General features: G+C 34.8%; 1 protein-coding gene across 1 annotated transcript in view; it reads left to right on the plus strand.

Moving 5' to 3' along the window:
* hcn1 (hyperpolarization activated cyclic nucleotide-gated potassium channel 1) overlaps nt 1–25,138 on the plus strand; it is a 254,752-nt gene extending 229,614 nt beyond the window's left edge. Inside the window, exons 6-7 of the mRNA XM_073824033.1 lie at nt 3,214–3,378; nt 20,857–25,138. Coding sequence (XP_073680134.1) covers nt 3,214–3,378; nt 20,857–21,854 — 1,163 coding nt within the window. The 3' untranslated portion in view covers nt 21,855–25,138. The remainder of the gene's footprint in view (nt 1–3,213; nt 3,379–20,856) is intronic.
* The last annotated feature ends 1,505 nt before the right edge of the window (nt 25,139–26,643 follow it).

The raw sequence follows: 26,643 nt of genomic DNA on the forward strand, positions 1-26,643 counted from the left end.
AATGAAGAACATTATAATGAGTATTATTTTATTGTTATGATTATTAATATTAATATTAAAATTAATAATATATCATTATTAATATTTTAATAATGAATTAAAATGCATATATAAAATCAATAAATTTATTTATGATTTATAATTATTTATATTTTATTGTTGTTATTGTTTTTTTAATATTAATAAATACAAACAAACATTATTAAATAACATTAACATTAAAATAATTAAAATAATAAATAAATAATATTTTAATAATATTTTGTAATAAAATTAATATTTTTTTATTTAAATGTATATATTTTTGTTGTTATGGTTTACTATTATTAAATTCAAACAAAAAATAAAAAATTAACAACATTATTATTAATATTAATATAAAGATGATAACAAAATTGATGATTGCTATTATTCTTAAATAAAATATGTATTACTATGATGATGGTGATAATGATGATGAATATTAATATTATAAATGTATAAATCCAAAACCTTTGTACTGACTGATGTGATTTAATACTATGTGCAGTGGTTCAATTTTAATATAATAAATAATAATAATAATAATAATAATAATAATAATAATAATAATAATAAATAATTTATATTAATTTTAAATACAAATAAAAATTATTATTATTATTATTATTATTAGGTTGTTGTTGTTGTTACTATTAATATTAAAATTAATATTTTAATTAAAATTAATTAAAATAATTAAACTTTTTGTAATAAATGTAATAAATGTATTTATTTGTAACATTTCTATATTATTGTTATGAAAGTTTAATAATAATAATAATAATAATAATAAATACAAACTAAATGAACAATAACAATAATAATAATAATAATTATTATTATTATTATTATTATTGACTACATTGATGATTGCTATTGAAATGAATAAATAAATATGAATATTATGAATATGAATACTCAAAATTAATTATAAAAATATTACTACTTTTATTTATTTATAATATATTTATATATTATTGTTGTTATTATAGTTTATTATTAATAAATACAAACAAAAAATAACATTATTATTATGATGACGACATTGATAATTCCTATTATTAATAAATTATTAGTGTTTTAGTGCCATCACTAAAAACATGCTATGGCTTTTATTTTATATTTATTAATAATAATAATAAAAAAAAAACATTCAGTGATTCAAAGTATCCGTTCTCAGTAAACTGAAGTTGTGGCAGTGTGTCGTGAGGTGAGGGTCAGTTAAGGTAAAGTGTTAATCACGATAAATCAGGCAAATGCCGTCCGTTAGCTCACAGCTGGGATACATGCCAAACCGCCGGACCTTCAAGGCTATGAGGTCAAGTGTCATTTCCATTTGCAGAGGCCCGAGAGGAGGCCAGTTGATTGGACGCTCTTTTGTCAGGGTGAGAGAGACACCTTCACACATTTGCTAGCTTAGGCGCTAACTCATTCAGGCACTCATCCACTCCTGGCAGCCGGCCACAGACGTGCAAAGTAAGACAATTACTACCGGAATCTGAAATTTCATGACGTTTCATCATGTTGCTTTGACTCTTGACTCTTTCCATCTCGCTTGACTTTTCCGTCTCTGTTATTGGGCTAAAATGTACATTACAGTGACATTTGAGCCTAATGAACCAATTAGAAAGAGAACAGCAAGCGCAAAGTACTTTTGCCGTCCTCACCTTTATATTGCACCGCATGACGCAAGAGAGATGGCACTTTTCCATTAAAATACTCCCAACACCTTGTTCCCACTCCCAGCTGGAGAGTGTTGTTAGCATGTCCCGCGGGCTACACAGACTTTTTCCACAGCATTTTTCCTGTCCAGGACAAAATGTCAAGGGTATCATCTCTAGTAAATAACGCTAGAAATCACAGGATGTGCAGTCCTGCATTTACAGCAAATATATTCACAAAATCAGTAGTCATATGTTATTTGCTGCAGCTCTAGCTTACAGAAATTACATATAAAAGTATACACATTCACATCTCAAGGTGAAAGACAGGAACATTTGAACAAGATCCTCTTTAAACACTAATGATTTTTTCATCTAAATACAGATTAAACTTGTGGACAAAACAAAAATTATAATAACAACTTTCACTTAATAACATATTTTTTCATAATAATAATATTTATATAAAAAATAATAAATATAATTAGAAATAAAATGTTATTGTTATTATACAAATAAATACAAAATATTTATATTACCATAATACAAACAAAAAAAGAAAAAATCTATCAAACAAATAAATAAAACATTAATAACAATAAAAACAACAATAATACAGTTATTGTTTTTGTATAATATAAATAAAAACATTTGTTTTTATTAATACATACATTTAGTAATATAAATTATTAATATTAGTTTTACAAATTAATTACAAATACTTATATGTGTATAACTTTTATAATAATATAAATAATATTCTTCCATATGTGACCCTGGACCACAAAACCAGTCATAAGGTTAAATTTTACAAAATTGAGATGTATACATCATATGAAAGCTCATAATCATGTTAATAAATAATAAATAAATAAATAATTTGTATTATTTGTTTTATGAATTAAATACTTTATTTGTATGAGTTTGTACAACAATTTAAATAATAATAATAATAATAATAATAATATTAGTTTCATAATAATAATATAAGAAATATAGTTAGAAAAAAAGTCATTGTTATTATACAAACAACAATTATTATTTGAGCGAATAAAAAATAAAATGATGATAATAATAATAATAATAATAATAATAATATAAAATACTTAATTAAGCAAAATGATAAATTATTGTTATTATTATTATTATTAAAATAGGTAATATAAACAAATACTTCATAATCCACTATGTAATACTGAAGTATGCAAGTCAGCCCAAACTTTTTCTTAAATTATAAAAATACATGTTTGGAAAGCTCACCAACTAAGCTCTACAAAACAGCTGTTTAAGATGCTCAATACATGAGTGTTCTTCAGTCATTTTCCATAACACAAAGTTGCTAGAAAATATACTTTTGGAAAGTCACACCCTCATGCTATGTTTTATATACTACCCTTTTCTTCTATTCAAGGTTAGTTCTTCTGCTCATCCAGTTAGCCTTCAAGATGCTTAGCCAGCCTTCATGTCCAACAATTGACCTCCATTATATAAGTCATGTTTATTTCATCTTCAATTCATCTGTTTCCCACAGAGATCTGCCTGTTGACGAAAGGCCGTCGTACGGCTAGCGTCCGCGCTGACACCTACTGCCGACTTTTCTCTCTATCCGTGGACCATTTCAACGAAGTATTGGAGGAATACCCCATGATGCGCCGCGCTTTCGAAACCGTGGCTATCGACCGCTTGGACCGCATCGGTAAGACCAGACCCCAACCTTCGCCTTCTCTTCTAGCCTAATGCCTGAACCTGGTGTGTGTTTGTTGCGCGTTTGTCCTGTCCTTCATCGCACCTCAATCATCCACCATTGTGTTGCATGACGTGTCTATATGCTATCTTATTTTCTCTTTTATCCTTTCTCCAAATGTCTCTTATGAATTATAGCCATTATTACAGATCTTTAGAACTAACTGTAAATGTATTCTTAAGTAACCGGTCTGTCGGTAAGCGACAGTGCATGTAGCCGTCCTGCCCAGGGCCGCTCGCCCTGCTGGTTTTGGTTCAATGTCATCCCCAAATGGACGCATGGAGGGTGGACGGAGGCAAACCCTCACCAGCATGAGCCTCCGTTCCACTCCCCCACCTCGCACACCTGGGTATGAGCACCACCCCGCCCTCCCTTGACCCCTAGCAGCAGCAGTGCACCCCCTAGAGGGGGTTTGAGCTGGTGCACTAAAGGGCAAGGGCTGAAATGATTACCTATCAATTAGAACCAGTTCTTCACATGTTAGTATAGTCCTTGCTCGTTTAAAATGCTTACTTTATTATATTTATTTACATTTTTTTTTCTTAAAACAAAGAAATAAAACAATTTTACAGGCTATGGTAGCACTTAAGTTTATTTTATAATAAGGATTCATTTTTAACATTAGTTAATAGATTGGGAATCATGACCCAACACTGAACAGTACTATTACACAGTACTTTTACAGCATTTTAATGTTAATGTTAATTTGTACATGCTAAAACATTTTTAACAAGGTAAAATTTCACTTCTAGAATAAAATTTTCCTGACAATTTACTTACCCCTATGTCATCCAAGATGTTCATGTCTTTCCTTCTTCAGTCGAAAAGAAATTATGGTTTTTGAGGACAACATTCCAGGATTTTTCTCCATATAGTGGACTTCAGTGGTGGCCAATAGGTTAAAGGTCCAAATTGCCGTTTTAATGCAGCTTTAAAGAGCCCAGAGGCAATATGATATTAAAACTCACAGATTAGATACTTTTAAACATTGTATGAAGAACATAATCAGTACCTGAGATTATATTTGTCATAGTTTGTATGTTGTTCCAGTTGCAACTTTTTTGTAGTTGTGTGCATCACGGTTGCAGCTAGTTAGGACAAAAACTCATATTAACATGATAAAGATACCCTTTATCACGTTGCGGTTTCACTTGTAGTTAGGACTTGGTGTTATTCCTCAGCTGGATCGTGTAGAGCCCTTTGAATCTGCATTAAAACTGCAATTTAGGGTGTGTTCACACTTGTCATGTTTGGTTTGATTAGAACAAGCTCTGGTGTGATTGTTCTGTCAGTGCAGTTCATTTGAGAAAGTGTAAACACTGCCATTTGAACCCTGGTGTGCACCAAACAACTAAACTCTAAATAAACTCTGGTGCAGTTTGAATGACATATGACACAGGAACGTAGCACAGATCAAATACATCTACACAAACCAAAAACAGGAAGTAATGACAGAATGCGACGCTATGCAAAATGATTTCACGAAGGGACCAAGCGGTGTATCCGGAACAAAATGAGCAGAGGGCAAGCTTGGAGCAACGAGGAGGTAAAGTGCCTTTTATGAGCTGTTTGTGAGTTCGCAGGTGGTGATAAAATAATCAAATTCACCCAACAATGAGCGCTTTGTCCAGCAGACGGCATTAGGTGCATTCGACTTAAAGTGGCGCCGCTTTAAGACGAATGCATCTATTCCTTTTGTTTGGAGTGTTCGGTGAACACAGTATACATCATTCAACCCGACCAATCAGGTTGTAACGTATCACTATGCTTTTAGATCCGGTATCTTTAGGTTCGCTGTTAAAAACGCGAGTGTGAACCAACCAAATATATTATTTTCCTTTTTGATCTGGACCAAATGAACCAAACAAATCGAACTACAAGTGTGAACACACCCTTAGACCTTCAAGTCTGTGTACTCTGGTTCATAAAGGTAGGTAGGTTCATAAAAACTCCATCTGACAACTTTAAAATCATCTAATGACTTTCTTCGCATGTTCACTTTGTAAACACTGGGTCGTACTTCCGCCTACGTCACATGTGACGTTTCCAGCGTGATTATGCAATGCATAAAGTCAAGCTAGAGCAAGAAGACCATTTGTGGTTAAAATGGAATTTTTTTTTTTTTTTTCGCTAGATAAGACCCTTATTCCTTGGCTGGGGTTGTGTAGAGCCCTTTAATGCAGATTTGAAACTGCAATATGGATCTTGGACCATTGTACGGATTATCTCGCAAAACCAGTTGAGTTCGGACAAACACTTTCTGTTTACTTTACAGTTTGTAAGTTAGTGGTTTATACAGCTCTGTACGTTTACAATGGAGCGGTTCATAGAGTTTTATTTTGAACATGGAATCGAGTATAAAGAAATAAAGTCAGTCCTTATAGTTCAAGGCATGATTTTGGTACATTCTAAAACCTCTAATGTGGCTTAATGTACTAAAACAGTGACATTGGGTCCCAATTTGGTATTAATAAATACTATTAATACTAATGACAATATTAATATTAATAACAAAACTATTAATAAAGCAGCAAAACTCAACTGGTTTTGTGAGAGAATGCAAATATCTTTGCGAGAGAACACAAAAGTTTTGTGAGAGAATGCAAAAACTTTGATATTTATATTTTTTCCTCCCACCCATATTTTTGTCCCACAATCATGTCTCCTTAGGGGCTCCGTAACATTGAACTCCACTAAATGGAGAAAAATCCTGCAATGTTTTCCTCAAAAACATTAATATCATTTTGACTGAAAAAAGAAATACATGAATATCTTGGATGACATTTGGGTAAGTAAATTGGCAGGAAATTGTTATTCTGTAAATTCTGCAACTAATTCTTTACATTTTTCAAATAATTACAATAAAAAAAGTTTGTAAATTTCCCAATTAATTACAATGAAACGGCAAGTAACACTTTGATTTAAACATGAATATTTGAAGTAAAAACAAAAATAATTTAAACAAAGGTGAATTAACAAATGAGACTTAGCATGTTTTTGAATTAACATTTATTCATTTATAAATGCTAAAAAAAGTTTGTGATATCCAACACATTAACTTATGTTAATGAATTCAGCCTTATTGTAAAGTGTTACCAGAGTTATTTTAATTATTTTTTCACAAAACATATTGTTCCAAAGCAGTATTTGATGTTTATTTTCCAAATCTCTTATTTTTATTTGTACAAAATTTGCATGAATCACTTCAACATCATTGACATCTGAAATATCACATTTAAATAAAACTAAATACATTTATAAAAAACCAGGAACACCTTACTCCCACCCCATTTTTCACCACAACACATTTACTAGTTTATTGAATGTTCTTCTCCATGTCCTAAAATTAAAATTATTTTTATTTTTATCTATGCTTTAAAAAAAGCCTCATTTTAATTTTAAAACCAGTCGGCTTGATGTACTTTAACATTTCCCCACTAAACACAAATAATCCATTATCACCCACACCACTTTTGTCATAGAAATACTGAAAAGAAGGATTTCTCTTTCAACCAGTTTCAAAGGAACAATGGAAAATAAAAAAGGGATTTTATTCGAGCTGTCTTAAGACACATCAGGTTCTGTAAAGCTGCATATTTTAGTCTTTGTCTCATTGTTGAGATACAGGCCACCGTCCATCACCAATTTGAATTGTGTGGAATTCAAATGTGAGCTAATGCATTCTGAACATTCGTAGAACATCGGTTTGATGTTCTGCACCATTCAATGGGTTCGCTCTACGACCTTGTCCCCACTTTTTTATGCTATTCAATTGAATTCTCTGTCACTAAGATTTACAGTAGGATCTAGAGCATGAGCCTTGTTACTTTCCACCCAACATTTCCATGAATCTTTTATTCAATAGGAATATTTTAACTAGTTTGTGACAGACCAGATTTGAAGTGAAGCACAAATGCATCTTAAATTCTGTGGTCACATCCAAGCATTTCTTATTTAAAAAGGGGTTGATTTGATTATGTAATACAAAGCATAAACTGTGTCTTGTTTCTTTGTGCACTTTTTGATTTCACAGTTCATAAGATAAAACCAGAAGATAATTTAAGATGTGACCTGAAAAAGCAAAGTAAATGTTTCTCCTTTAAGCATATGAATTGGTTATGATGTATACTAATATAGCATGAAGCCCTGCATAATTTCACAACTTGAGTGCATGAGACATGCTAGAAATATAAAACAGCATATCCCTTTTTAAGTTTGAATAAAAAAATAGGACCTGCTTGCCTTTTAGATTTAGGTTCTAGTGTTATTATTTAAACCTTTTTCCTTGGTTCTGTTTATTTTTGTTTATTTGCTAAATTCTGGCATGTTGTTATTGACTTGCCTTGCACTAAAAGTTGGATTGGATTGGTTTGGATCAATATGCCCACACCATTGTGACATGCACGTCACAACGAATCAATAACAGATAAGAATTGATGTGATCGGGCCAATCAAATCAAATTCAGTGCAATTAAATGAAACCCTAACACGACAGTATGCATTACGCTGTCTGTAATCCAAACTAGGATTCTATCTACACCCATCTCTGTTTGTGGCCGTGGCGTTAACAGCCATTAAACTTCAGTCACAACGCAAGATGATGGGTGTAAACAAAGTCAAGACGTGCATTTGTCCTTTCATGTGGAGAACGGGCTTGTAATAGATTGCCACTGCAAGTTTCAGCACTTACAAAAGAATTTTGATTTGACAATAGTCCAACTAAAACAAGGGGTCTTGTCTCATACAAGGGAAAAATACGGACCGTGACATGATTGGTGCTCCATGTACTGTTTTTTGGACTGCAAATGCTTGTCTCGTCCTAAGCAAAAGAATTTGACAAGAAAAGAAAACAAAAGTTACCATGCATTAACCAGAATGACATGTTGTACAATTGATGTATCTATCTTTATTTAAAAATTATTTGACCAGGAGCCCCTCTTGAGATGAGCTCATCTCGTTTTCAAGAGTGTCCTGGCCGACCAGTAGGCAGCAGGTAAATTCCTCATGACGATCCAGATTTTCCCCCCTCACATCTGAAACGATCCACAGGCTTAAGGCAGCCAGCATGCGTTCAGTGCACCCAGTGGACCTCAAAACCAAGGTTAAATCAAACTAATAAAATGCCATTGTAAGTAAAACCAAGGTTGCATGCTTTTGTTAAAGTCAAGGCAAGTAATTTTTATGTCATGTTTGGCCATTTAACGTATTTCTGTCTTATTATATAATATTCAATGCATGCATACTATTTGATCGGTTCTAGAAATTCTAAAAGATGTGCTTCACTTAAGGTTTTTATTTCAATTATCATAATGATAACAACGCTGCTGCTTGTTGTGATGATGTTGTTAAACACACACACACAATGCTTCATTCTGTTTTAATTATTATTTGTCTGTATCTTTAATAGCGGTGGGAAAGATACTTTAAATTTGCAGCTTGCTAAGATAAATAAAGGGGCAATATATTAATACTAAAAGAAAACTCATGAAAGATTTACATTATTTAAACATTGTTTATACATATTTGGGACTATGGGGGCACCATTATTTCGATGACGTGAAATGGTTGCACTCAGTGAGCTACTGGCACTACCTTTTGCTATTTTTATCATAACACAATTCTGAAAATAAACTACTGATACGATGACCATAGCTACTGAAAGAGCTTACGGATGGCGATGGTTATAAGCGTATACTTAAACCAAATGCTGTACCATCAATTTTTCCCCACAAGGAGTCTAAACGCTCCTGAAATCCGCACTGAGAAACTTCTTCAGTGGCTGCAGCGTCATGACAAGCGTCAGGATGTTAACAGCCTGCAAGGATGGCATCGAGCGTTTCTTGTCTCTGCTATTTGTAAACTCTTTCAGTAGCTGTGGTCTACTAAAAGCCTCAAAGGCATCAAAGCTAAAGTGGAAAAAACAAAGACGCACGTCTTTAGGATGTTTTATTTGTCCATAGCCATCTTATTGCTAGGAAAGCAGTGAAGACTTACATCTCTTCTCCTGTTGCCCTTTGACTGAAAATTACAACACAATGTGGCATAGTATCAGTATTTAATTTGCGAGTTGTGTTGCGGTAAAAATAGCAACAGGTAGTGCCAATAGCTCACTGAGTGCAACCATTTCAAGCCAAATTGCAAATAATGGCGCCCCCCCATAGTCCAAAATGATTATAAAACGATGTGGATTTTTTAAAAATAACTACGTACTTTCTACATATTTCAGTAGGAGACATTATTTACGTTATATTAAGCCGTACAAGTCTTACTACCCAAGGTTCCCTGCAAATATATATGATTATATTAGTAATTTCAGAATCAGAATAAGAGACTATATAATCAGATACAAGACCAGACAGATTTTTCTGGCACAAAAAACAGGTGACTTCATCTAAAATTAATGATTTAAAAAATATAAACACTAAATATAACTGATGAAATAATAATAATAACATTTAAATTAACTTCTCTTTAAATAAAGACATTAACCTAAAATGCTACTCAGACAGTCAGTAAATTGATTGTTTGTTTTTTACCTAAATTAGTTTAACTTATTTAATAAAAAAAAATACTTGGACTTTGAAAACACTACTTACAATAGGGTAATTCTGTGTAAAATCAACCAGATTTTGGAAATTTCCCTGTCTCAAATTTTAGATTTTGTTAATTTTTTTCTGTAGAAAGACAAACACATATGTGATGAACATTTGGTTTTTGACCACTAAAAATATTTACAATTTTCCAATTTACTGAGGGAGCCACATTAAGAACCCCATATCCTAATCATCGAGGGCCTTTAGAATTAAGATACCAAAATAAAAGTTTGTTAAGAACCAGAAACTAAAAGGAAATTAAGATGTCTTTAATACTTATTGAGTTACAGGCATGCAAACTTAAAGGAACACTCCACTTTTTTTGGCTCATTCTCCAACTCCCCCCGAGTTAATAAGTTGATTTTTACCGTTTTGAAATCCATTCAGCCGTTCTCCTGTTCTGGCGATATCACTTTTAGCATAGCTTAGCATAAATCATTGAATCCTATTAGACCAATAGCATCGCATTCAAAAATGCCCTACGCGTTTTCATATTTGTTGTATTTAAAACTTGACTCTTCTGTAGTTATATCGTGTACTAAGACCGGTGAAAATGCAAAGCTGCGAGTTTCTAGGCTGATAAGATTAGGAACTACACTTCCACTTCGGCGTAATAGTCAAGGAAGTTTGCTGCCGTAATATGGCTGAAGCAGGCGGAATATTATCAGAAATGAGTTCCCAGCTAGTTTAGCATTTGCACATGTGCTGCATGGTATTACTGCTGCTTCAGCCTTATTACAGCAGCAATCTTCCTTGACTATTACGCCGGAATGGGAGTGTAGTTCCTAATCTTATCAGCCTAGAAAATTGAAGCTTTGCATTTCCACCGGTCTTAGTACACGATATAACTACAGAAGAGTCAAGTTTTAAATAGGACAAATATCGAAACTCGTTGGTCATTTTTGAACGTGATGCTATTGGTCTAATAGGATTCAATGATCTATGCTAAGCTATGCTAAAAGTGATATCGCCAGAACAGGAAAACGGCTGAATGGATTTCAAAACAGTAAAACTCAACTTATTAACTCGGGGGGAGTTGGAGAATGAGCCTATTTCCAAAAAAAAAACGGAGTGTTCCTTTAAGGCAAAAAACACAAGATGTGCTTTATGCCATTTTTGAACTGTCACTGTTTGCATATAATGAAACAGAAATGGCTAAAGTCAACAGATTTTACTAATAAACCTACCAATCTCTATGTAAAAATAAAATAATGATGCTGCCAGCTTTCTAAAGTCATTTTTACACACCTGTAAATTGACACCAAATCTCAGGTAAAACTCTGCAAAGTAGTGGATTACTCAGTAAATTCAAATTCTGTGACATTGAACATTCTGGCTTTCAGAACTATGTGTTTGTCTTTCTACAGAAAAAAATATCAACAAAATTAGAGCCAGGGACCTTTGGTTGAGTCGACACAGAATGTCCCAATAAGAAAGATAAAGATTAAACAAAGAAGAAGAAGAACAGCCCACGAAAATTGACTTCTAAACTTAAAAATATGTTATAAAGTCACTTGATAGAGTATCTTGTTAATAGAAAGGCTACAAATAACTTTACTAAAGTTTTAAATTTACTTAAAAAAAAATAGATAAAAGTATCTTGTTAATGGAAAAGCTATTACAAAAAAAAAAACTGATTAACTAGTGTTATTCTACTGATGAATGTAGTAAAATTATAGTGTTGCCAATCATTTTTGGTACTTAGCTTTTTAAATACAGATTTCCCACACCTTTAGATAATGAATTTACATAACGTTCAGTCATTTATAATTTTTTGGATCTTAAAGAAAATTACAATTTTTAAATTCTCAGATATTTCGAGCTTGACTGTGGGAATCTCTATTACACTCTCTCTATTAAATCCCTAAACTCAGATTATAAAACTAAACTCAAACTAGTTTACATAGTTTTACCTGGTTAGCAACAGAATCTAAAATATATAGTAGGCAGCTTTATCTGCCTATTTATAGCCATGGTCCAAATGTCATGGCGGCCACCTGGCAAGGTGTTTGAGCTCAATGGTGTGCCACATTCACGGCTCACTGTGTTCCACTCATTAATTAGAGAATGGGAGGTAGACTCCAGGTTATTAGGAATCTTTAGTGACACAGATACAAAGGAACGAAGCCCAGTATTCCCATTCAGCCCCAGAAGAATGCAGCAGAGGGCTAATGTGTCTCAGCGGAGGCCGTCAAGCTTAGAGGTGAAATAGAATGTTCCGTTCTGCTGAATGTCCAAGAACATCCAGTGGAGATGTGTGTTTCTCCGTACAAGCCTCACGTAAAAGGGTTTGTTCTGAAAGACACTGTGGGTTACTGTGAAATCAATGCTAAAGCAATGTTCAGAATGTCTTTTTTATAAGTTTCCTTGCTCACAATCAAATGTTGTGGCAGTCTCAAATTATGTTTTTGCTAAAACTCCCCACAGGAAAGAAAACTACTCAATTATTACTTCTAAACCATGAGACTGAGACAATACGGAGTTTTAATGGTCCCAAAAATATCTTAAACTGTGATGAGATTTGCTGAACTGTAATAGTCTGCCATTAAATTATTATAATATTAACAAAAATTTCTCATCATATTCTCCCAAGACATATACTTGAAAAAAATGTATTTTCGAATGTATTCATAGGTATTTGTGCACAAATTTAATTCGGTTAGATGAACTGAATGCAATACAATGCTTGGAGAGTTTTGAATTATGTGTGAAAATATATAGTATTCTGTATATATATATATATATATATATATATATATTGTATTTTTTCCACACTATTGTATATACATTTTAGGTCAAATTTTACATACACCTTACAGAATCTGCAAATTGTAAATGTATTTTTCTCATAAAAGACACATATAGTTCACAAGAGAAAATAATAATGGAATTTATAAAAATGACCTTGTTATAAAGTTTACACACACTTGATTCTTAAAACTGTGTTGTTACCTGAATGATCCACAGCCGTGTTTTGTTTTGTTTTTTGTTTAGTTATAGTTGAGTCCCTTGTTTGTCCTGAACTGTTAAACTGCTCGCTGTTTTTCAGAAAAATCCTTTAGGTCCCACAAATTCTTTGTTTTTGTTTTTTTTTAGCATTTTTGTTGTGTGTTGTGTTTGAACTCTTTCCGGCAATGACTGTATGATTTTATATCCATCTTTTCACACTGAGGCCAACTGAGGGACTCATATGCAACTATTACAGAAGGTTCAAACGCTCACAGATGCTTCAGGAGGAAAAACGATGCTTTAAGAGCTGGGGGTGAAAACTTTTAAACAGAATGAAGATGTGTACATTTTTCTTATTTTTCCTAAATATCATATTTTCTTCCATTAAGTGCTGCCCTTCAGAAGCTACAGAAGAGACTTACATGTTTCCCAGAAGACAAGATAAGGTTAATTTACCCTGATCTTCAAATTCAAAAAGTTTTCACCCCTGGCTTAATGCATCATGATTCGTTCTGAAGCATCAGTGAGCATTTGAACCTTCTGTAAGAGTCCCACACTTGTCCTCTGTGTGAAAAAAAAAGGATCTCAAAATCATACAATTATTGTTGGAAAGGGTTCAAATACACACAAAATGAAAAACCAAAAAATTTGTGGGACCTGAAGGATTTTTCTGAAGAACAGCAGGCAGTTTAACTGTTCAGGACAAACAAGGGACTTATGAACAACTATCACTAAAAAAAAAAATGACAGAGCTTTAAGAATCACAGTATTAAGAATCAAGTGCATGTAAACTTTTGAATGGGGTCATTTTTATAAATTCAACTATTATTTTCTCTTGTGGACTATATGTAAGCATATTCTATGTGAAATAACATGCATTTTGTATGATCCCCCTTTTTTTGGTAAAATAATTAACAGTTTGCAGATTCTGCAAGGTGTATGTAAACTTCAACTGTACTTTATATACAGTGCATTATATATTACTGAATTACTGAACATTTGTAATTAACACCATTAATTAGCTACAATAAAATCAACATATTACTAAGCCTAAAAGGGTTCATAAACATTTGTCAGTCTCTGATGTTGTTTATACATTTATTGCTTATGCTTTAGAAGGTGATTAGATTACTAATGAGATCATTTTGGCTTGATGGCTTAATGCCATTTTGTTATGTAATGCATTGAAACTCATGCATCTTAAATGTGACGAATGGGCCATTGAATGACAAATTCTTAGTTTAGTGTAACCCTAGATTATAGAATTTCCTGCAGAAATCCCTGTAGATTTAGTTGATGAAACAATCTGTTCAATAAACCATGACTCAAAGAACATCTAAACCTTAAACATGGAAAACATCTTAAAGGTCATGATTTATTTTTGAAGGACCTTGACTAGATTCCCTTTCTTCACCAGCCCTTTAGACTCCTCTGAATAACGTTTCTTGATCAACTCCTTATTCACAGAATTCACGCTACCTCCAAACTTCTTTTTAGACTTCATGTAAGTCTATTGAGTTACAATAAGTGTTCATTTAGAAGTAGACCGTAGTCTCTTCAATGTTCATCTGGATTCATTTCACTGTGGCTGCCAGTAGATTACACAGAGGCCTTTGCCTTCTGAGAACGAATACGCAAAGGTCATTTCTCTCAGGGTGGGTTGCAAACATCGAGGCAATCAGTCACTATTTTTCCCCGTCTCAGGTCTGACTGGCTGTCTACAAAATTCACCCAGCCATGTTTACTGCTACCAGACTTAGTCGATACGCACCGCGAACAAGGAAATTCTGTATATTTGGATATGCAAGGACACGACAGGCCTGTAAAACCTCTGAGGCATCTCCAGGGAGGTCTTTGTCCTTACCGCGATTATGCACACGTTATTCCTGTCCCCCTGAATAAGCGCTCCTGTCGAGACCAGACTTGTTCGTCCTCAAGAGCCCCTTTCTTTCTGTAGTGACATATGATATCTCTCATTTTCTGCCTCGGCTAATAACAAATGACATAGTGCCGAAACACTGCGTTATTGGTTATTGATCGCTTCCCCCTATAGGAACGGTCTTAAATAAAATATACGTATTACAGTAAGTTATTAGGAGACAGTGTCGAAATTCCTTCATCCTGACAGTTACTGTCCTGCTCTACCACATTACGATCTTAAAGGGATAGTTCACCCAAAAATCTAAATTCTGTCATTTATTACTCACCCTCATGCCGTTCTAAACTTGTAAGACCTTCGTTCATCGCTGGAACGCAAATTCAAATATTTTTGATATAATCGGAAGGTTTCTGACCCTGCATAGACAGCAAGCATAATAACTACCACATTTAAGGGCATCGATAAAAACAGTGGTTCAACCATAATGTTATGAAGCTACGAGAATACTTTTGTGCAAAGAAAGCAAAAAAAAATGACTTTATTCAACAATTTCTTCACTTCCGTGTCTTTATGCGTTTACCAAAAATGTCTTCATTTGTGTTCTGATGAGAGTTCTTATGGGTTTCTAACAACATGACGGTGAGTAATTAATGACAAAATTGTCATTTTTGGGTGAACTATCTCTTTAAAAGCAGATCATATTGTACTTATTTTAAGTTAAACCATCATTCATCTGGTGCTGAAGGCTTATGTTCACATATTTTTGACTATGTAATGTAGGTTGGACAAGAAAAGCATTATTTTTATATCACATTAAATCCTCTATGCCCATCCACTTTTAAGCTATCTTGGTTTATAAATGTTTTTTTTTTCACCATTTATTTTTCTATAGGGATTTTAAAAGTTCAATAAAGACTTAAAACATTCTCCAAAAAACATTATTTATAGAAAACAATACCACATTGCAAACTTTGATCTAAAGCAAACAAAAAAATATTGAAAAATGCAACATATTAACATGTTTAATGCAGTAATAACTACAATTCCATGAATGAAGCATTGCAAATTAAGTACTTTAAAATGAATAAATACACTACCAGTCAAAAGTTTTTGAACCTTCAGATTTTTAATGTTTTTTAAAGAAGTCTCTTCTGCTCACCAATCCTGCATTTATTTATTCTGAAGTACAGCAAAAACAGTAACATTTTGAAATATTTTTACTATTTAAAACTTTTTTATTTAAATATATATTTAAATATTTAATTTATTCCTGTGATTTCAAAGCTGAATTTTTAGCACCATTACTCCAGTCACGTTCCTTCAAAAATCATTCTAATATTCTGATTTGCTGCTCAAAAAAACACTTATTATTATTATTATAATTATTATTATTATTGTGTTGAAAACGGCTCAGTAGAATTTTTTCAGGTTTCTTTGATGAATAGAAAGTTCAGAAGTCACCTTTATTTATTTATATAGCGCCTTTTACAATACAGATTGTGTCAAAGCAACTGCACAGTATTTAAACAGCAAAATAGTGTGTAAGTAACGCATTATTGTAACAATCAATTTTCAGTTAAAGGCAGTTCATCAATGAATTCAGTGATATCATCGTCAGTTCAGTTCAAATAGTATACGATATCGCTGGAAAATGTCCCCAACTAAGCAAGCCAGAGGCGACAGCGGCAAGGAACCAAAACTCCACAGGTGACAGAAATGGAGAAAAAAACCTTGGGAGAAACCAGGCTCAGTCGGGGGACCAGTTCTCCTCTGGCCAGACCAAACAACAGTTTGTACCAATGTCTGATTGTAGAGAACTCATCAGGATCCTGTGGTGTAGTGCCAATGGCCGTCAAGGTTGGCGAGGTCTTTATTGATGATCCGCCTTGGAGCTCATCTGGTTGACATCCACGGCTATTGAAGTCATCTCTAGGTGGTGATCCACGATCTAAGCTGGGTACGGACTGGATCCGGGGGACTGGAGTGACCATCTGATCCAGATACAGGCTGGATCTGGTGGCTACGGTGACCTCGGAATAAGAATGAAACAGACTAATATTAGCGTAGATGCCATTCTTTTTACGATGCAACGAGTGCATCAGGTGTTATGGGAGGTGTTTTCGGTTCCGGTTGACCTAATTAATGCAGCCTAACAATCCTTTAACGGATTTGAATTATAGAAATGTGTTAATGATTTTATGTGTAAGCCAGGTTAAAGAGATGTGTCTTTAATCTAGATTTAAACTGACAGAGTGTGTCTGCCTCCCGAACAGTGTTAGGTAGATTGTTCCAGAGTTTAGGCGCTAGATAAGAAAATGATCTGCCGCCGGCAGTTGATTTTGATATTCTAGGTATTATCAAATTGCCAGAATTTTGAGAACGCAGCGGACGTGAAGGACTATAATACGATAGGAGCTCGTTCAAGTACTGAGGAGCTAAACCATTGAGGGCTTTATAAGTAATTAGCAAGATTTTAAAATCTATACGATGTTTAATAGGGAGCCAATGCAGTGCTGACAGAACCGGGCTAATATGGTCATACTTTCTGGTTCTAGTAAGAACTCTAGCTGCTGCATTTTGGACCAGCTGGAGTTTGTTTATTAAGCGTGCAGAACAACCACCCAATAAAGCATTACAATAATCTATCCTTGAGGTCATGAACGCATGAATTAATGTTTCAGCATTTGACATTGATAGCATAGGTCGTAATTTCGATATATTTTTAAGATGGAAAAATGCGGTTTTGCAGATGCTAGAAATGTGGCTCTCAAAGGAGAGATTGCTATCGAAACTGATGATGACGAATTTACAGAGCAGCCATCTAGTATTAGACTGTGTTTTAGGTCATTACTTGTGGAGGTTTTAGGTCCAATAATTAATACCTCTGTTTTTTCAGAATTTAACAGTAAGAAGTTTTTCGCCATCCAGTTTTTAATATCAGCTATGCATTCTGTTAGTTTTTCGAATGGATATGTTTTGCCGGGCTGCGAAGAAATATAGAGCTGAGTATCATCAGCGTAACAATGAAAGCTAACACCATGTTTCCTGATGATATCTCCCAAGGGTAACATGTAAAGCGTAAAAAGTAATGGCCCTAGCACTGAGCCTTGAGGTACTCCATACTGCACTTGCGATCTAAATGATACCTCTTCATTTATTGCCACAAACTGATGACGGTCAGACAAGTACGATTTGAACAGCATTTATCTGAAATAGAAATCTTTTGTAACATTATAAATGTTTTATCATCAATTTTGATCAGTTTAAAGCATCCTTGCAAAATAATCTCTAAATTCTACTGTTTTGCTGTACTTTGGATCAAATAAATGCAGGCTTTTTGAGCAGAAGAGACTTCTTAAAAAAAAAAAAAACATTAAAAATCTTACTGTTAAAAAACTTTTGACTGGTAGTGTTAAAAAAAATCAATAATTGAACATTTTCCATCAAAGTTGTTAATTGTTAAGTATAGAAAAAATACAATTAATCATATTTTATTGTAAAATTCAATGAATGTGCAAAGTTTAATGAATATTATTTATGATGCCACAATGATTCAATGATAATCATCACCTGTCTTGACAATGCATTGCAAGACTATAAACCAGTCCCACAGTAATAAAACTATCTGTCGAAACATTCATACGAAAATTACATTTTCTTTCTCTAAATCACAAAAGCGTTTAATAGTCTGTCCTTAATGATTAAATATATAACAGCTCTGCGCTCAACACTGCAGACAGCTTGATTGTAAAACTTTATATGGCTCACAGCAGCTGGGTTGTGAAACTGCTTTCATTTTGACTTTTACAAACTTCAGAATTCCTCCTGCCTGATTCGCTCGTACAGCTATGGCTGAGAGATGGATAGCCTATCGCTTTATGCCTTCAGCTCATAAGAGCCTTATTCAGTCATCTTATGTAACAATAGAGCTGTGCTCAGCTATTGTGTACAAAAGGGCAGTAATAGTAGAGGTTCATGGAAAAGTCGATACATCCTTCATTCACGATAGAAGCAAAACTGTGACTTGAGTAAAAGAAGCAGATCTAAATCCATTTGTCACACGTTAAATTGAAGTTAAATTCAAATTTGAAAACCCTAATAACCTTACAGCATTTTTTACTAACATTAGGACATCAATCTGATGATTTTCTTTATTTCTGGTTACAACTTTATAGAATATGGCATTTATTTCACAGTAACCCACAAATAGATGACTATTAATTCACTGATCAATGATTCTACCTATATGTAGACTATGAAGGACTAGCCCATTTTCGCCACTGAATAAGAAATAAAAAAAGGAAATTGCGACTTATCTCACAATGCTGATTTTTTTCTCACAATTGGGAGTTTACAGCTCACAATTCTGACTTTTTTTCTCAGAATTGCAAGTTTCTATTACACAATTCTGAGAAAAAGTCACTTTTTGCACTTTTTTTCTCAGAATTATGAGATATAAACTCACAATTGCAAAGTCAAAATTGCGTGATATAAACTGGCAATTGCGAGTTATAAAGTCAGAATTGCAAGATATAAACTCACAACTGTGACTTATCAAAATTTCGAGTTAAGTCACAATTGTGAGATATAAACTTGCAATTTATCTTGTCTTTTTTATACCACCCAATCCTGAGAAAAAACACCAGAATTGTGACTTTATATCTCGCAATTCTGACTTTATAACTCGCAATTACGAGTAAAGTCGCAATTCTGAGAACCTATCAGTCTTTTTCCTCCCTCAAAATTTGACCTTATAGTTCAACAATTTCAAGTTTATATCTCACAGTTCTGAGAAAAACATTTACGAGTTTGTGAGGAAAAAAGTTTGAATTGCTAGTTTTTATCTTGCAATTCTGACTTTATAACTCGCAATTGAAGTTTATAGGAGATATAAACTTGAATTCTGTTTTTTTCTCGCGCAATTGCAACTTTGTATCTTGCAATTTTTGTATCATGCAAAAAAAAAAAAAAAAGTCAGAATTATAAGATAAAAAGTCACAATTTTCAAACTGGCAAATAAATTGTTATTTAAAAAACGTTAAATACCAATTTAAATTTGTTTAAATTAATGATTAAAATGTAGATAATTGTAACAAATTATATTTAATATTTATATTTATATTTATATATTTAAATTGTTAAAACAATGCAAACTGCTTTTCTTTATTCATTTTCCAATTGCTTATCTTTATACTTATGCTAAATTAATTATGTTGAATTTTACTGACTGTTACATTTAACTAATTTTAAACTTTTGTGAATGTCTTTTTGAATTTTTTTTTAAAGTGACACTCCTAGTCCTCCATTGTAAAACCCCAACACAAAAACTTAGCTTACCCTAGCTATCGGGTAGATGGGCAAAACAGATGTGGCCATAAAAATGCATATTCAGAAAGCAACTATTTAAGAAAAGAGACAATAACAGCTACAACTAAGTTTATACCCAAAATATCATTAGGTAAGGCTTACAGGATCACAGCTACTGGGAGAAGAATTTTTTCAGAGTGAAGTCCTACTATTATAAGTGTAGTGTAATAAAACATTGTGTTCGTTCTATTAAAGTAGTACTTGATACCCTGCTGGAAAACAAATGGCTCTGTTTAAGTGGCTGTGGTCTCAGAACCTAATCAAGTGTTTAAAACCACTCTAAAACCAGCAAAAGACCAGCTAAAACAAGCAACCAGCTTGACGCTTGTTTTTCAGCAGGGTAATGAAACTCGTACTTTATCAAGATTGTGATGTTTTAGACTCAAAATGTATTTGCTCTAGTGAAATAGTGAAATTGAGATAACCATGTGAGGTAAGCGCCTCCAAATGCTGAATCCAACATCAGTCCTACTTCAAAACCTACTTAGGAGTGACTAGCCTCCCCTTTCTACATTTGTGATACCTTTGTGCTTCTCCTCTCACTGTTCAACACCTTTTGTTGCCCCCTTTAGTCTAGCTGTTATCCACCGGCCCCGATTAAAAACTGACTATCTTATGGTTTCGCTTCCCCCCTCCAAACAGGGAAGAAGAACTCACTCCTGCTCCAGAAATTCCAGAAGGATCTGAACGCTGGCGTCTTCAACACTCAGGAGAACGAGCTGCTGAAGCAGATCATCCGGCAGGACCGAGAGATGGTGATGATGGTGGATCGGAAGCAATCGGTCACGGGGATGAACTCCACGCCGATGTCTGGAAACTCCATCATTAACTCTCCCGCCCAGCCACCGTTCACTACAGCAACTGCTATTCTTGGGAACAACCAATTACAGCAGCAGGCCGCCCCACTAAGCTACAGCACCTCCGCCACTATAACCCCGTCAGGCCGCATGCAGGGTGTCATGTTTTCGGCGCCGAGCGTTTCTCACGGTAATTTAAGCACCTCTTCTCCGAATCCCCCTACGCCCTTGCAGCAGCCGGCGGGGGCGATCATGTCCCCTTGTTCGTTCACCACGTCCATTTGCAGTCCCCCAGTGCAAACCCCTATAGCCAGCCGAACATTCCAGTACGGATCGCCGACGGCCTCCCAACTGTCCCTTGTACAGCAGCCCTTACCCCAGCAGCCCTCGCCGGCCTCCATACAACAACAACCGCCGCAACAACAGCAAGGGGCGTCCCCTCAGAGGAGCGACGTCCACAAGAGCGCCCAGGCACTCCAGTCAGGCAGCCTGAGTAAGGACTTACGCCACCTCTCCGCCTCGCAGCCATCACTGCCCCACGAGACCTCACTGGCTGCCCGGGCACATCCCACACCGGGCGAATCGCTCGCCTCCATTCAGCCACCCATGGGATCCGCGCCAGGCGTCCAGGCCCCGGGCTCCATCCTGCAAAGCGGTATCCGCACCAACGTTCCACAGAGGGTTGCCCTTTTCCGGCAGATGTCATCGGGCGCGTTACCGCCAGTGCGCACGGCGCCCTCTAGCGCCCAGCACAGGGATTCAACGGGCTCCAGAAGAGAGTCGGCAGTCTTAAGCAGTACAGAGACGGAACAAGACAAGATGCGGTTCGCATCGAATTTATGATCCCGTTTTACTTTTTTTCACGTTCATTTTTTAAAAGATATTTTGATTGATTTTTACGGAGAGACTGACTTAAAAAAATGGGGGAAAGACTCGTATTTTTTTCTCCAACTTCCTCTGAGAAAAAAAAATAACCTCATAGCTATCCTGTACAGAATTCCCTTGTACTATATTTTAGACACACTTCCCCTTCAACTTAAGAATGTATATTATACAAATATATATGTGCAAATCCAACTAGAATATCTGGCATTGACCATATGGGAAAGAAGAAAAAAAAAACTCTAGCATAAACGCAAGTCTTCCTCTCTAACATATGTGACTATAATGTGTCTGAAGATGTTCTTTTCTGTTGATGTTTTGGAATTTTTGGTTACTGGAATGCATTCTTTACCATTTTTGTTCAAGAAGATGACAAAACAAGTCCAGCATTCAGCAGCTTTTGGCATCACTGTGGAAAATGTTTGCGCAAATCGAACCTGGGAATTACTGAGTTTAAAAAGCACATCTACAACTTTAACCGGCTGGAAAAACAAAACAAAGCATCAAATCACGGTGCGGTTTCGATCTCTGCAATACTTTGTGTCGTTTTGCGATTCAAGACAGTGCATTAAAGGGAATAAATGCTTTTTTCTTGTTTTTTATTTATGTTAATTTCGTTTATTTTTGCAAAGGATGTGTGGTCAAATGGGATGGTTTTATTTTCGATATCTGATTTCAGAACGAGACGGACATTATGAAATGTCACTTAAAGACTGTACATTTACAATATTTATAAAACTAAAGATTATCACCATTATGCAATAGACTGTGATATAAAGATTACCTATATGTGTGTTGTACATAGTTTTGTAGAACTAGTATTTACAAAAGTAATGTGTGGTGCATTTCTCAAACATGGCAATGTCTTATCTCTGTCAGCCGCCTGGGTAATGCCTATATATGCATATATATAAATATATATATATATATTCAAATGGTAATATGTGACAACAAGCATCAGAAACATTCATTAGAGATAAGAAAACCTTAATGCAAATAGTAGCAATACACCGTAGGTAGTAGTAAAGACAATATGTGTATTCAAAAAAATATCACGCCTATGTTACATCACCATTTACATTTCACAATCCCTAAATGAGAAGCATTTCCTGGGTTGAAGTCACACAAGGAAGTTGTTTTAGTTTTATAGTTTCATATTAATTGTGTTTTTCCTCATGGATCAGTATTAACGGATGCACACACGCTTAGAAGTAGACGCTCTTCCATTATTTTTGCGTTTAACATTTACAGACTGTGAAAAACATTCAACTATTTATGTATTTATGTCCTAATGCTCTGCTAGTTTTCGCAAAAACACATCAACCCTAAAGTCTACGAAATTATGAAACAAATCGGTAAACCGACAGCACAGCAGACACAACAGAATTATCGAAATGTTTTCAAAATCAACTATGTGAAAGGATAGATGGACAAATCTAGAAAAACAAACAGAAGCTGCTTTGCATTAAGGTTTTTATCTCTCCCGTATGTCGAATCCTCCAGTTTGGGGCTTAAGACTTTGAAATAGCATGTCAGCCAACAGCCATCTGTTTTGGGGGTAAAACTGACTGGGGTTTTGACTATAGGTGACTCCCATTTATGTTTAATTTATTCTTTCAATACCATTAATTGGCAGAACGACGCAAAATCTCATCTGACCTGTGCAAAGTCTCCAAGCCCCCTTGCACAATGTTTAAAAGACCACGATACTCTAAAAAAATAAATAAAATAAACCCAGTTGTGTCAGTACTGTACCAGTGCAAATCCCATACAGCGACCATAAACGCATGCATTGTCACAAATACTTAAAAAGAGAAACTATTTAAAAAGTGTTGACGTTTAAATGTATTGTGAGATTATGTTTTTTGTTTATTGTCTGCCTAGACGTTCTCTGTGCGTATCAGAAGCATTGAATTTTCACAAAAAGGACATTCTTAAGTATTTGTGCCTAAACTATAGCCATGTTTCATCCTGTTCATTTTGTGAGTGCGACTTGTGTGTGCGTGCATCCACGCACACGTGTATGTAAACAAGTGTATACAGATTGTGTATGTTCAATGTTTTCCGATGAGAACAAAAAGCAATGGGAATGGCCAAACGTATTGGAGCAAAAAGGCATTTGCTCAGCTTGTGCGATTGACATACTAGTGAAAAGTATATATATTCGCAAACAAATCAGTATCGGCTGGAATCATGATAGATCTTGGGTTTATTGTGTGTGTATAGCCACTGATGTTCGGTTTGATGTTGTGTGGAATGAAACTGGCCAAAGTGAAACATTTCAAAACTTTCATTGTGAATTGCACTTTCTGTTTAAAGAGGGAGAGAGAAACCTAGAAGCAGAAACTCATACATTAGTTGGCTGACTAAAGGGGTTGCTACATCATCTAGAATCACATCCTCTGGCCTCTGGGCCAACGGGAGGACTTGTGTGTTCAACCATAACAAAAAGCGTTTAACTCCTGCTATGCCATAGTGTATAGAAACTAGTGTACAGATAGTGTACGGAGGGTCAGCGGTACTTTGGGTATCTGCTATTTTTTTAACTGTACTTGCCTTCGGAGGGGAATGCTTCCCGTGTTAATGTGCTTTTTCCTCTCAGCTTTAAACACTGTTAGAATTCCGGTTTGAAAGGAGAGGCGTTCATACTGTCTAACAATACACTAGAAACGAGAATGCTGTCACTTTCTGATGAGCCGTTTAAGAAAACCAGCACATATCTTCCTATGTTTGTTTGTTTTTTATTTATTTGTTTTTATCATATATGTGTTTATGTGATGGGAAATGAACAATGCAAAAGAACAAGGAGGAGAGATGTTTAAATAAAGGGAGAAACCAAAACGGTTGGTTCGCAGCCTCCACGATTCAGGTGAAATCATTCTGTTTGATATGTACAATGATGTGATGCAAATGTTGGAAGATACTAGAACAGGCCTCAAGCTCTTCTTAAACTCAGCTATTTTTTTTCCCATTATGCTTGTTCATGTACACCAATGCTTGGTTTAAAAAATAAAAAAAGAATAAAAAAATGGGGAGAAAGAAAAAATCATTCAATAAATATACATGAACAATTAGTTACTTGATCCTGAATAAAGAAAGGTAAATGTATACTTTCTTACACCTATATGCAGACAAACGGCGTTTGTCAAAAATTCTTTTGATTTTACATTATTTTATTTTGTTTCTTTGTAAATAACAAACCTTTAAAATATAGAGAAAAAAAATAAAAGAACTATTGCCATTTACTACCAGGCTTCAGTGTGTTTTTTGTGATGAGTTGCCATTTGTTAAAGGGGTCATATGATGTTTTTATTTGGTGTAATGCAATGCGTTTATGCAGTTTGAGGTTCAAAAAACATTATTTTCCACATACTGTACATTATTGTTGCTACTCCATGCCCCGCTATTCTGAAATGCTTCGATTTTTTACAAAACTCATAGTTGATGAAAACCTAGGTGTTCTCTGATTGGCCAGCTATCCGGTGCGTTGTGATTGGCTGAATACTTCAAGCGTGTAACGGAAATGTTACACCCCTAATGTAATGCCATTTCTCGGCGTGACGAGACAGAAACAATGAAACCGATTATAAACGAGGCAATTGTTGCATCCAGTGGAGACATAACAACTGATTATAATGACTCATACGGTCTTTTTACGCATTGTGTTGCATCGGCCATGTAAACATAAAACCATGTCTGCATTTTCGATCATAGAACGAGAAACAACAAGCACTACTCTACACTGCTCAAAACTCGTGTTTGAATAGTAACAAATTCTTTAAATATGAAAACGTACTTACAGGCCATCAGTCAGAAGCGCAGACTGTCCTTGCAATGTTGCAATTGCTCACTTTATAGCCTTAACCCTTTGTGTACAGCTGGCATTGTAAGCAGCTCTCCCGGGTTCAGGAAACAGGTTCAGTAAACAGTCCTGCACATGCACAGCACTCACTTGAATATTTGCCTTGTATTGTTCCGGAACAGTGTTGTAAATATAACTTAACCACTGATTGTGTCCTCATTTGGAAGGCTAAACAAAGTACTTTCGCTTTCGCAATGAAACACACTGCGTCTCCACAACAGGCAACGGCTGCAACAATACTACAGCCGGTAAAAGTTACGGCTTCTTTCTTTCCATATACATATGGATGTTTTATGCTAATCTACTCACCCTGTGATGTGGAAAAGTGGGGGCGTGTTTGAACGAGCTGTTTTGAAGGCGTGGCTGAGTCTTAACTTTGATAATAAATATCTCTTGGGGTTTTGCACCTTTACAGATCTATGCACAAACAGCTTTTAACACTCCAAAGACAAAGGAAAGCAAGACACTGCATTACATGACACCTTTAATCTTCGACTTTTGCTTCCTTAGTAGTTTTACCATCTACAGACATGAATGATAATTCAAATTGTGTGACTTGAGGTGTGTGATAATGTTTTGCAGCTAGACACTTTACCGAAGTTTACTCTGTTCAGATGGATTCAGATTTTAATTTTGCCATTGTGGGGAAAAAAATTAACAAATTAGGGCTGTTAAATGATTAATCGCGTTTAATCGCATTTAATCAAATTCAAAATAAAAGTTTATGTTTACATACTATATGTGTGTGCTATGTACAGTTGTGGCCAAAAGTTTTGAGAATGACACAAATATTAGTTTTCACAAAGTTTGCTGCTAAACTGCTTTTAGATCTTTGTTTCAGTTGTTTCTGTGAAGTACTGAAATATAATTACAAGCACTTCATACATT

Source organism: Garra rufa, chromosome 19 (assembly GCF_049309525.1).
Source record: "Garra rufa chromosome 19, GarRuf1.0, whole genome shotgun sequence".
Taxonomy (NCBI): Eukaryota; Metazoa; Chordata; class Actinopteri; order Cypriniformes; family Cyprinidae; genus Garra; species Garra rufa.